At 39.7% G+C, this 13,792-nt stretch overlaps 1 protein-coding gene across 1 annotated transcript; it reads left to right on the forward strand.

Annotated features, from left to right (window-relative positions):
* The first annotated feature begins 399 nt into the window (after nt 1-399).
* Nipped-A (Transcription-associated protein Nipped-A) lies at nt 400-13,663 on the forward strand. Its single transcript, XM_089260786.1, has 21 exons — nt 400-723; nt 1,095-1,280; nt 1,337-1,534; nt 1,596-1,762; nt 1,830-1,920; nt 1,982-2,120; nt 2,183-2,555; nt 2,621-2,705; nt 2,796-2,936; nt 2,997-3,200; nt 3,273-3,890; nt 3,948-5,337; nt 5,401-5,696; nt 5,767-7,341; nt 7,404-7,704; nt 7,752-7,902; nt 7,960-10,750; nt 10,812-11,348; nt 11,405-11,533; nt 11,600-12,811; nt 12,920-13,663. The coding sequence occupies exons 1-21, from the start codon at nt 487-489 to the stop codon at nt 13,490-13,492; spliced, it is 11,394 nt and encodes a 3,797-aa protein (XP_089116912.1). The 5' UTR covers nt 400-486; the 3' UTR covers nt 13,493-13,663.
* Nucleotides 13,664-13,792: the final 129 nt, after the last annotated feature.

Consider the following 13,792-nt stretch of genomic DNA (forward strand, 5'->3'; position numbering starts at 1 on the left):
ATATTTATTGACCTTGATGGGCAGCAAAAAGCATTGAATTCACATCATTTAATTAATTAATATACTATCAAATTAAATCCGAAATCTAATTAATATTAATTAATATCTAAACTTATTTATGTTTTTGAAAAGAGAAATCAGCAATCGCAGCATGTTCGGTAATACCACACGGCATTTTATTATATTGAAAGAGGAAATTATCTTTATATAAAAATTAAGATCGTTGTGCTCTTAATAAATTAATTGATTTGACTTAAATATACTACATTTTCTTTTATATAAATTGTATAAATCCAATTAAATGCTTCAGAGCGATACACTTGTAAAGTAATCGAAATACTCTGCAACTCTGTATCTTGGTGTTTTTTTGTGACGCTATCTTGCACTTAACTCTAATCACCCTGTGCATAAAATTCACACATTTCGCTTGTTTACACCGGTAAAGTCACTTCGTTTGTTGCAAAATAATATTAATGGTCACTTAAGATGGCACACGGCGAAAATAATCCGGTTAATAATTTCCGGAACTACCTAAGCATATTAAATGATCCGTCGGCAAGCGAGGACATCAAGCTGAAGGCCACTCAGGAGTTGAGCGAGCATTTTGATATGATAATGCAATCTCCGAGTTATCCCTCATTTTTGGAAAATGCACTTAAAATATTTATGCGTATATTACAAGAGGGGGAGCCTCAATTTATCCAAGAAAACACAATTCAGCACGTAAGTAGTTTCCTCGCTCTTGAAATACAGCACATTTGCACAAGGGTGCATGTATACGTGTGTGTGTGTGTGTGTGTGGATGTATGGGTGTATACCTATTTGTGTACAAACATTTGTATTTTATTGTTATTTAATGGGAGGACTCTTTGAACCAAAAGAGCTTGAAGGGAAAAGAGTATAACAGTGGTATATATGTAATTTTCATTTAAAATTGAATGCCCGCATTGATCTAGTAAGCGTGGGTGTCTTGGTCGTCCCCATTAACCTGTTGCGAAAAAGAAGAAGATTTCATTTCATCATAGTTTGTTAATTACTTTTATCATTTACTAAATATAAGTTTCCATTAATACAACATTTTCTATACTTTGCAGATTCGTAAGCTTATACTTGAGATGATACATCGACTGCCCATAACAGAGAATCTGAGGCAGCATGTTAAGTCAATTATAACAATGATGCTGAAATTATTAAAAACTGACAATGAAGAGAATGTGTTAATCAGTCTTCGTATAATAATTGACCTGCACAAACATTTCCGTCCATCTTTCAATCCTGAGGTATGAGCTTTTGCTTAAACTGAATGCTTGCTTACTTAATTATTTTTCCTTTATAGATTCAACTCTTTTTAGGATTCGTTAAGGAAATTTATACAAATCTTCCAAATAATCTAACAGCAATATTTGAAACATCAAATGACATTTGGATTAGCGACTTAAAGGATCTGGACTTGGAAATGCTTTTACCAGAGACATATTCAGTTAAAACGATACATGTAGAGAAGTCGATGGAGCACAATTCACAGCAAATGATTGTAATAATGGTTTTATATTACCTATCAAAGAATTTGCTTTACTAATTGGTTTATCTTTCAGTATAATCTTCTACCTCGCGGTATATTATCCTTAAAAGTTCTTCAAGAGCTGCCCATTATCGTAGTATTGATGTATCAAATATATAAAAATGCGGTCCATCAGGAGGTCGCTGAATTCATTCCTTTGATACTTACAACCATAAATTTACAGCCAACTGCTCTTCAAAGGTACATTTTAATAAAATGCAGATAATGTTAAATTAAATATATATTAATATTTCTTATATTCCTCTAGAAATTCCACACAGAAAGAAGTTTTTGTTGACTTCATGGGAGCTCAAGTAAAAACACTTTCATTTTTGGCATATATTGTGCGAATATATCAAGTGAGTTAATCTATTAATGCTGCCGTCATTTATTTTCATACAAACTTTATATATTTTTCAGGATATTGTCGTTGCAAATTCATTGTCTGTTTCAAATGGCATGCTGAATTTGATGGAAAATTGTCCCAAGGAAGCAGCTCATTTACGCAAAGAACTATTAATTGCTGCGCGTCATATATTTGCAACAGATTTAAGACAAAGTAAGTCTGTTTTCCTTTTTACTCAATACAGACCCTATTTTGACAGCTGTTTTTTCTTTTAGAATTCATACCATCAATTGAAAAGCTGTTTGATGAAGATTTACTAATCGGCAAAGGCGTCACATTGGATTCCATTCGCCCATTAGCGTATTCTACATTGGCTGATCTGGCACATCATGTCCGTCAAAGTTTAAGCTTAGATGTCCTAATCAAAGCAGTAAATCTGTTTGCTCGAAATATACACGATGAGACACTTGCGATTGGCATACAGACAATGTCATGTAAGCTTCTGTTGAATCTAGTCGATTGTTTGCGGCACCACAGTGAAGTGGAACCAGTGCGCTCCAGAAATGTTCTAGGGACGCTGTTGAAAGTATTTGTGAAGAAGTTTGAAACTATCGCCCAAATTCAGCTACCTCTAATAATTCAAAAGTGGTATGTCTTTGTATTTATTATGTATTTGATTGTGATATTCATGCATTTTGTTTTTGTATAATCAGCAAGGGCCAACCTCCAGCTGGTGGAGCTACGAACCCTATTGGTTCATTTAACTTACCCGTTCTCCCTTTAGCAGAGATTAAAGATGTAAGTGACTCTCTCGATGAGTATATTGGTAATATATTTTGATCTTATGTCATCATTCACTCTTTCTTTTCTCTATCTCTCACATTTAAGGATCAACTGGTCAGCGATCAGTCGAAGACAACGACTGGCTCACAATTGATTTGTTCTGTGAATGTAGCTGAATTTCGAAGTTTGGTGAAAACACTAGTTGGGGGCGTTAAAACAATTACTTGGGGATTTTTTAATTCAAAGGTATAATTATTTAAATAGGTTTTTATGAAATTCAACTAATCCTATTATTTTTTATTGTAGACTCATGTCTCCGAATCCAACATGCAAATGCAGGAAAAGCTGTTCAGTCCCGAGATATTGTGCACCTACATTGACCTGGTGCACTTTGCAATGGAAGCGTTAGATATATATACGATTAATGTAAATCCAAATCAACAACGAGCATCTGGACTGATTTCACGGAGCAAAGAGGAAAAGGAAGTTCTAGAGCATTTCAGTGGCATTGTAAATATTTTATAGAAGTCTATTGATATTACTATTTGCCTATTATGTATTTTTCAACTCGAATCCCTTCAGTTTCTCATGATGCACTCGCAGAACTTCCAGGAAATATTTGCAACCACAATTGATTTTTTGGTGGAGCGTATATATAAAAATCAGGCTCTGCAGGTTATAGCGAACTCATTTCTAGCGAATCCAACCACATCGCCACTATTTGCTACTGTGCTGGTGGAGTACCTTTTGGATAAAATGGAGGAAATGGGCTCAAATGTCGAACGATCAAACTTATATCTCCGCTTGTTTAAGCTCGTCTTTGGCAGCGTTAGCCTGTTTCCTGTGGAAAATGAACAAATGCTCCGGCCACATCTGCACAAAATTGTTATACGTTCAATGGAGTTGGCGTTAATTTCAGATGAGCCCTACAACTATTTTCTACTGCTTAGGGCTCTGTTTAGATCAATTGGTGGTGGCAGTCATGATCTGCTCTATCAAGAATTCCTGCCGCTATTACCCAATTTATTGGAAGGCTTAAATCGGTTACAAAGCGGATTCCACAAACAACACATGCGGGATCTTTTCGTTGAACTCTGTTTGACTGTACCTGTGCGTCTCTCATCGTTGCTGCCGTATCTCCCAATGCTCATGGATCCGTTGGTTTCAGCCTTGAACGGTTCACCTACTCTCATAAATCAGGTAAAGCTTAATAGTTAAACTATATATAGCCATCAGTGAAATCAAATTTATTTCCAGGGGTTAAGGACTTTGGAGCTGTGCGTCGACAATTTGCAACCAGACTTTTTGTATGACCATATACAACCAGTAAGGGCAGCTTTGATGCAAGCCCTATGGAAAACGCTGAGAAATCAAGACAATGCTGCGCTTGTTGCTTTTCGTGTGCTTGGTAAATTTGGCGGAGGCAACCGGAAAATGATGGTGGAGCCACAAACACTGCAATACGATCATAGCCAGAAGCCAAAGATCTCCATAATTACATACTTCCAAGAATATGAGAAACCAATTGAGTTTCCCGTTGAGCATGCCATTGAATCGGCCTTCAAAGCATTGAGCTCAAACACCACCGATCAATTTTATAGACGTCAGAGTTGGGAAGTAATCCGATGTTTTCTAGCTGCCTTTATTAGTCTAGACGATGAGAAACATACATTGCTAAAGTTGTTCACACACAATGACTTTGTGGAAAGCAACATTATGAATTGGCCCATATTCCACAACAAAATAGAGACGTCGAGCGTGCGTGGAACTCATCTAACAGCTCTTATTGGCATGTTGGTTGCCTCAGCCACGAAAGACTTGCGGGACTCAGTGTGTCCCGTTATGGCTGCTGTTGTCAGGCACTATACCATGGTGGCGATTGCTCAACAGGCGGGACCATTCCCCCAAAAGAATTTCATGTCGAACGGCATTGATCCCATGGTGTTAATCGATGCGCTGGCCGCCTGCATGGGACATGAGGAAAAGGAATTGTGCAAACCCGGCATAGCCTGCATGGGAATAATACTGGACACTGCTACAAATATAATGGGGAACAAGGACAGAGCCTGCAAGCTGCCCCTAATGCAATATTTGGCAGAAAGAATGACAGCCTTGTGCTACGATCGCCCCTGGTATGCCAAGGTTGGCGGCTGTCAGGCTATTCAATTCCTCTGCAAGCATATGTCTCTACGCGCTCTGTACCAGCATTTGTTCAATTTCTTAAAAGCGTTTATGTTTGTATTAATGGATCTGGAGGGAGATGTGTCGAACGGCGCCCTTGACATTACTAAAAACTATATGAAAACAATGTTGGAGATTTGCTTGTCACCCATAAGTATAAATTCACGAAATGAAGAATTGGAGGATTTGCAGGCGAAGGCCACGTACGATGTGATCCATGAACTTGTGCGTCACATAACAAGCCCCAACGCCATTGTTAGAGAAGAATCCATGCTGTTATTAAAGCACATCGGTGCAATACAAAAAAAGACTGTCTCCGAGGTTATGGACCCGCACAAGGAAGTCCTAGCTGATATAATACCACCAAAAAAACACTTCTTGAGGCATCAGCCTGCCAATGCACAAATCGGATTGATGGATGGCAATACGTTCTGCACTACTTTGGAGCCACGCCTCTTCACCATCGGTCGGTGACATCTTATAAATAAGCATTTTCGTATTACTAATTATATGAATCTCATTTTTTTAGATTTGACAAACACGTACCACAGATTATTCTTCCACGAATTGCTCACATTAAGTGAAGCGGAGGATGCGACTTTGGCTAAATTGGATTGCTATAAAAATGTCACAAACCTCATACCATTACGAATAAGCGCGTTGCGAGCCTTAGCAGCCTGTCATTATATTAATGATGTTGGCAGTAAGGACAAAATAATAAACATCATATTTAAAGTAATGGAAAATGACAAGCCCGAGTTGCAAGAAACCGCCTATAATTGCATGAAAACATTCATATCTGGTACTACACTCGATCGAGAGAAAGTAAGTTTAACTTTACAATGAAATGTAATGTAGGAAAACACTAATAGAAATATATTATTTCAATTTACAGGTACAAGCTGCAATGCGACCTCTGCTTTCAAAACTTGGCGATCACAGGAACTTGTCCATTCCAGCCATAAAACGTTTATCATATTTCACGCAACTCTTTCCGCAAATGTTTAATGAGCAAATATTGCAGCATTGTGCAAAGTTTATTGAAATATATGTAGGCCTATATAAGTGCAGCAACGAATCAGTGAACTTCTTTGCAACATCGAAAGGCGGAGTATACGAACAGAAAATTGTGACACTCATTGAGATGTTCTACCACATAACTGAATCATCGAAATATATCGAAAAATTATGCCAATTGGTTTTACAAACTGAAAAGAATCTGATGATCGAGGCATCCAGTCCATATCGCGAAGCTCTGATCATGTATTTGCAACGTTTTCCAGCAGAAACAGTTGATCTTTTCATGATGGATTCGATTATGAAAGACCCACAGTGGAATCGCTTCTTCATATTCTTATTAAAACATAAGAATGGTCAAGCATTTCGAACAGTCATCAAGAACTCGAAATATGTTGTCCTTTTGGATTATTTAAGTTGGAATACGGCTATGAATAATACCCAGAAATATAATGTGCAACATCAGGCTGTGCTTATCATATTTACTCTGATGGAACAGGATGATCAATGGATCCCAACAAGACCGGACATTGTTGACGCTTTGAAGAACATGTGGCGCAATCATTTGTACTCGACATGCTTGGAAAATGTCGCTTGCGATTTATGGCATTTGGTTGGAAAAATACTCTTGCTATATTTCTCGAATAACACAAATGATATTGATTTGCTGTTTCAACTTTTGCGAGCTCTATGCTTACACTTCATACCGGACGTCTATTTCCTGCGAGACTTTTTGCAAAACACAGTCGCACAAAGCTTTACTGTCAACTGGAAAAGAAATGCATTCTTTCATTTCGTGGAAAACTTCAATAACAATACCTTCACAGAAGTGCTAAAAGCAAAAATAATTACGGCCATTTTAATACCGTGCTTCACCGTGAGCTTTGACAAAGGTGAAGGGAATAAGTTGATTGGCGCTCCGCCTACACCGTATCAAGAAGATGAGAAAAACATTGTTTCAGTGTTTATCAATAAAGTGTTTGACCCCGACAAGCAGTATGACGATGCAGTAAGAATCGCCCTATTGCAGCTGGCGTGCCTGCTCGTCGAACGCGCCTCGCAGCACATACACGATGGCGATGCTAACAACAAGAGACAAGGCAATAAGCTTAGACGCCTAATGACCTTTGCCTGGCCATGCCTACTCAGCAAGAACTGTGTGGATCCTACGGCACGTTATCATGGCCACTTGCTGCTTGCCCATATTATTGCAAGACTTGCCATTCATAAGAAAATCGTACTCCAAGTTTTCCACTCGTTGCTAAAGGGACACGCGCTCGAAGCCAGACCCATTGTGAAGCAGGCTCTGGACGTGTTAACTCCAGCAATGCCGCTGCGCATGGAAGACGGGAACACGATGTTGACTCACTGGACTAAAAAGATTATTGTCGAGGAGGGCCACGCAATACAACAGCTTTTCCACATCCTGCAGCTTATTATTCGCCACTACAAAGTATTCACTCAGACTTTAGTACAATTGATTAAGCTTTGTTTATATATTAACTTTAATTCTAGGTTTACTTCCCCGTAAGACATCAATTGGTGCAGCATCTCATAAATTATATGCAGCGCTTAGGATTTCCGCCAAATGCATCTATTGAGCATAAAAAACTGGCTGTGGACTTGGCAGAAGTTATCATAAAATGGGAGTTGCACCGCATCAAACAAGATGAAAGAGATGTAAAAGCTGAGGAATCTGAAGAGGATCTAAGAGATAGCCACCAGAGCAAGCGAGTGGGAAGTGAACCAACTGAAAATAGGAAAAAAGTCACAGAGTCTTCGGGGCAGGCTGTACCACAAGGAAAGTATTCTGAGGGCAATTGACCATTGAGTGTTTAATTAATTAAATTTATTTTATTATAGGCGTGGGCACTCATACCAAGTCTGAAGACGTTCTTCGATCGATTGATAAGTCGTTCTGCGATACAGTTCTTAATTTCCTTATTCGTTTAGCATGTCAAGTCAATGATGTGCAGCCGGGAATTATATCTTCGGGAGATAACTTGTCCAGAAGGTAAGTGAGATTAATAACAGCATATAAATTGATAATAAAAATGTATTTCCTTTACAGGTGCATCATGCTTTTAAAATTGGCCATGCGCCCAGAAATTTGGCCGCAGCCCTTCGACATAAAAATCAATTGGCTAGATAAAGTTCTGGCCACTATTGAGACGCCTCATCACAACTTGAATAATATATGCACTGCAATAGACTTCCTAACGTTCCTAACTACAATATTAAGTTCGGACCAATTGGTGACAATAATACGGCCGGTTCAACGTGGTCTTTCGTTGTGTATTATACACCAGAATACAAGGATTGTGCGCTTAATGCACATATTCTTAACACGACTGATGGCAACATTTCCGCCGGATGCACAGCACAAGCATAACGATTTTGATGTATTGTACAGTGCCATTAGCAAAATGATAACAGACAATCTAACGTTCTACGAGAAGACTCCGCAGCCGAACGCCTCATCCTTGTTTGGAACCCTGATGATTTTAAAAGCTTGCACCACGAACAATCCAAGTTATATAGACCGAATATTAGTTCAGTTCATTCGAGTTTTGAATCGTCTTACAAAGGATCACATTAATATTAATACAACGAATACGACCAGCACCCAACCGACTGATTCCAATTCTCTGGCTCTGGAGCTGTTGGTCTTATCTTTGGAATTGATTAAGAACAGAGTTGTTATAATGAGCGTGGAAATACGAAAACTCTTCATAGGCACCATTTTAGTGAGTCTAATCGAAAAAAGCTCGGAAGTCAAGATTGTAAAATGCATCATCAAAATGCTCGACGATTGGGTAAAGTGTAAGGAAGCTAATATCTCAGCTCATGTGCCATCCATACGAGAGAAGTCGGCACTGCTAGTGAAACTAATGCAATATGTCGAAAAGAAATTCGCCGATGAGGTTGAGCTGAATGTTCAGTTTTTGGAAATCATCAATTACATTTACCGTGACGAAGTATTGAAACAAACTGAACTGACGAGCAAATTGGAGGGCGCCTTTCTGAATGGTCTGCGGTTTCAGAATCCTCATGTGCGGGCGAAGTTTTTCGAAATTCTCGATTCGTCAATGCGCCGCAGACTTCACGACAGACTCTTGTACATAATCTGCTCACAGGCATGGGACACTATCGGATCACATTATTGGATAAAGCAATGCATCGAGCTGCTTATTTTGACAGCAAATACCATGACACAGATCCAGTGCTCGAATGAGGCCTTTAAAATCCCATGCATATCTTCTGTGATTCCAACCAATGCTAACGATTCTCAGGAGCATACATTTGTTTCGTTTCTGTCCTCACAACCGGAATCATTTGAGAATGTCCAGAGTGTTAATGACAAAGACGACGTTTTCGATATTGATCTAAAACTTGAATTCACGTCCGTTCGCAAAGAAGATTGTCAACAAATACTTTCTACGCGCCGAGACACGTTGGTGGAGCTGATCTACAAGCAAGCGGAGTTCCTAGAGGCAAATCGAAATATACGTACAGAGCAAATGCTTGTAGCAACATCCCAATTGTGCCACATGGACACACAGCTAGCCGAGAGCGTGTGGCTCTCAATTTTCCCTAGCATTTGGGGTATATTCACTGATGACCAAAGAATTAATATATCGAGGGAATTAATACCGTTCCTGTCATCGGGCACGAATGTAAATCAGAAGGATTGCAGTCCCAGTACGCTGAATACGTTCGTGGAGAGCCTCACTCATTGCACTCCCTCCATCTATATTCCCCCCAATCTCTTAACATATTTGGGTAAATCGCATAATCTATGGCACAGAGCCATCTTAGTGCTAGAAGATTTGGCCATGGAATACTCCTCGCGCAATGATTTGAGTAATCCGGATGTGACTCAGCCAGAATCGGATATACAAAATTTGAATAACATCTATGATTCTCTTTCCAAAATGTACTCCGCGATGCACGAGGAAGATCTTTGGGCTGGCCTCTGGCTGAAGTACGGGCATTATCCCGAAACAAATATAGCCATCTCATATGAGCAAATGGGCTTCTTTGAAGAAGCCCAGGGTGCCTACGACCTAGCCATGACAAAGTTTAAACAGGACCTGAACAGCGGCCAGATAAACATTGATGTCAACAGCGAATTGTTGCTATGGGAGGAACATTGGATGCGCTGTGCCAAGGAACTAAATCAGTGGGACATTTTATTGGACTATGCCCAGACGAATAGAGAGAAGAATATGTTCCTCATTCTGGAAAGCTCTTGGCGCGTACCCGACTGGAATCTGATGAAGAATGCACTGTCCAAAACCGAGCAGTGCTATTCCAAGCAATATGGATATAAATTGAACTTGTACAAGGGATATTTGTCAATCCTGTATCAAGAGGACAGGCAGGCGGCTAGCGTTGAGCGCTATGTGGAGATTGCCTCCAGCTTGTGCATCAGAGAGTGGCGGCGCTTGCCGAAAATCGTCTCTCACATTCACCTGCCCTATCTGCAGGCCTCACAGCAGATTATGGAATTGCACGAAGCCAGCCAAATTCATCAGGGCTTAACGCAGTCCAGAAACTCCTCGCTGCACGATATGAAAGCCATTGTAAAAACATGGCGCAATAGATTACCGATTATATCGGATGATCTATCGCATTGGAGCGACATTTTCACCTGGAGACAGCATCACTATCAAATAATAACGCAGCACCTGGAGCAGCAGTCGGATCAAGGCAGCACAATGCTGGGAGTGCATGCCTCAGCACAAGCTATTATTTCCTTTGGCAAAATAGCGAGGAAACATAATCTGACTGGAGTGTGCCAGGAGACATTGTCCCGGATATACACAATACCCGCCGTGCCCATAGTGGATTGCTTCCAGGTAATAGGATGCAATTTAAACTAATACAAAGACAACATAATATTTTCATATATTCTTGCAGAAAATACGCCAGCAAGTAAAATGTTATTTACAAATGCCCTCAACGTCGGGACGCAATGAGATAAATGAAGCGCTCGAAGTGATTGAGTTAACAAATCTGAAGTATTTCACGGGCGAGATGAATGCTGAGTTTTATGCCCTGAAAGGTTTGCTCCTAACGCAAATTGGACGCACTGAGGAAGCGGGCAAGGCGTTTAGCGCAGCAGTTCAGCTTCACGATGGTCTCACTAAGGCGTGGGCTATGTGGGGCGACTACATGGAGCAGATTTACCTGAAGGATAAGCAAATCTCCCATGGTGTTAACGCGTTAATCTGTTTTCTGCACGCTTGTCGCAATCAGAATGAAAGCAAAACCAGGAAGTATATTGCAAAGGTGCTATGGTTCTTATCATACGATAACTCGAGTGACACTCTAATAAGCACCTTTGAGAAATACGTGTCTGGAATTCCGCCATCGTATTGGCTACCGTGGATACCTCAACTGCTGTGCTGTTTGGAGCAATTCGAGGGCGACGTAATATTGAATCTGTTAAGCCAGGTGAGTTAAGCTACAATACAATTCAAAGAAATGTGTTTAACCGTCTTTTCTTACAGATTGGCAGACTATATCCTCAGGCAGTCTATTTCCCGATTCGAACTCTATACCTGACCCTAAAGATTGAACAGAGGGAAAAGCATAAATCAGCTGAACAGGCGGTGTTCGCTGGCAAATTAACATCTTCAGTAAGTACTCGAGCTTATCAAGTTTACCAAATGGACTATAAACTGATTTTAAATTAATATCCTTAGACTGTGGAGAATATGGGACCAGTTGGCGGAAGAACTCAAGCGGGAGCTCCATCAGTTAATCCTATCAAGGCTACACCACCTATGTGGAGATGTTCGAAAGTGATGCAACTGCAGCGCGAAGTTCATCCCACAATTTTGAGTTCACTGGAGGGAATTGTCGATCAAATGGTTTGGTTCAGAGAGAGCTGGACAGAGGAAGTTCTGCGTCAGTTACGGCAGGGCTTAATTAAATGTTATGCCATAGCATTTGAGAATCGCAGCACAGTGGTGAATGCTACCATTACCCCGCACACGTTACACTTTGTCAAAAAGCTTGGATCGACATTCGGTATTGGAATAGAAAATGTTCCAGGATCTGTCAACTCGTCCATATCGCACTCGGCTGCATCAGAGTCTTTGGCACGACGGGCACAAGTAACGTTTCAAGATCCTGTTTTCCAAAAAATGAAAGAGCAGTTTACAAATGATTTCGACTTTTCGAAGCCCGGAGCAATGAAATTACACAATTTGATATCCAAACTGAAAACATGGATAAAAGTATTAGAAACGAAAGTGAAAAAGCTGCCGACATCCTTCTTAATAGAGGACAAATGCCGATTCCTATCGAACTTTAGTCAGAAAACTGCCGAGGTAGAGCTGCCCGGAGAGCTGTTAATTCCGTCATCATCACATTATTACGTGCGCATAGCTCGGTTCATGCCACGTGTGGAAATAGTGCAGAAAAATAACACTGCAGCTCGCCGATTATATATAAGAGGCACGAATGGTAAAATATACCCTTACCTCGTTGTACTCGACTCAGGACTAGGCGATGCTCGCCGCGAGGAACGCGTACTACAGCTGAAGCGAATGCTCAATTATTATTTGGAAAAGCAGAAGGAGACCAGTCGACGATTCTTAAATATAACTGTGCCGCGAGTTGTGCCAATCTCACCGCAAATGCGACTTGCTGAAGATAATCCAAATAGTGTCTCGCTGCTCAAGATATTTAAGAAGTGTTGTAATAACGCCAAAATTGACTACGACATGCCAATAGTTAGGTATTACGAGCGCCTCTCTGAAGTGCAAGCCCAAGGAACACCCATTTCGCATACAATTTTAAGAGAAATATTCACCGAAGTTCAGTGCACCATGGTACCAAAGACTCTGCTAAGGCAATGGGCCCTAAGTACCTTTGCTGCGGCCACGGATTATTGGCAGTTTAGAAAAATGGTAAGCTGCTTCGTAGTAAAATTAAAACACTACATAATAAACCTTGTAGATTACCTATTAGGAAAATCGTTACAACTTGATTAATTTACATTATTTTTGTAATTTCAGTTAACACTTCAGTTGGCGCTAGCATATCTGTGTGAGCACGCTCTAAACCTGACGCGTCTCAATCCAGATATGATGTACCTTCATCAGGACTCTGGACTTATGAATATATCATACTTTAAGTTCGATATAAATGATGATAAGGAGCAGTTCAATCAGCATCGACCAGTGCCATTCAGACTGACACCAAACATTGGCGAGTTCATAACAAGTATTGGCATTTCTGGACTATTGTCAGCGGCAATTGTAGCCACAGCTCGTTGCTTTATTCAGCCGAACTACAAACTGAGTTCCATTCTACAGACTATACTCAGAGATGAGATAATCACTTTGCAGAAGAAGGGATTTAGGCAGACTAAATTATTGGATGCATCGCAGGAGCCTTCGGTTGACAATAATACAATGGAGCACACCATTCGTGTGGTTAATTCAGCTGTGGATGTTATTCTATTGCGGTTGAATAAGATATCCTATTTCGACAATATTGAAAAGAAGAAAATTTCGGCACTCATACAATCCGCCACGAATACGGACAACCTATGTCGCATGGATCCAGCCTGGCATCCTTGGCTGTAGATGAAATATTCAAATATTAAATAAATAACTATTATTATTATTAATATTTTAATATATAGATATCCACCTCTAACGTAAAATAAAATAACTTAAAATCTTGTTTATTCACTTTTATTAGGATTTTAACTTTAAAATATAAAAATTGTTGGAATTTATATACGCAGCTAAAAAGCGACAAATCTGCAAATTTATTTAAGCTAACTGTAAGAAAAAATAATTTGTAAATAAAATATTATACAAAAAAAATATATAAATGTATAAAAAGTATAAATATATTAGTAATATTTATAACATTTAATT

Source organism: Drosophila navojoa, chromosome 5 (assembly GCF_054131105.1).
Source record: "Drosophila navojoa isolate 15081-1374.11 chromosome 5, UAZ_NAV_1.0, whole genome shotgun sequence".
In the NCBI taxonomy this organism is placed as follows: domain Eukaryota; kingdom Metazoa; phylum Arthropoda; class Insecta; order Diptera; family Drosophilidae; genus Drosophila; species Drosophila navojoa.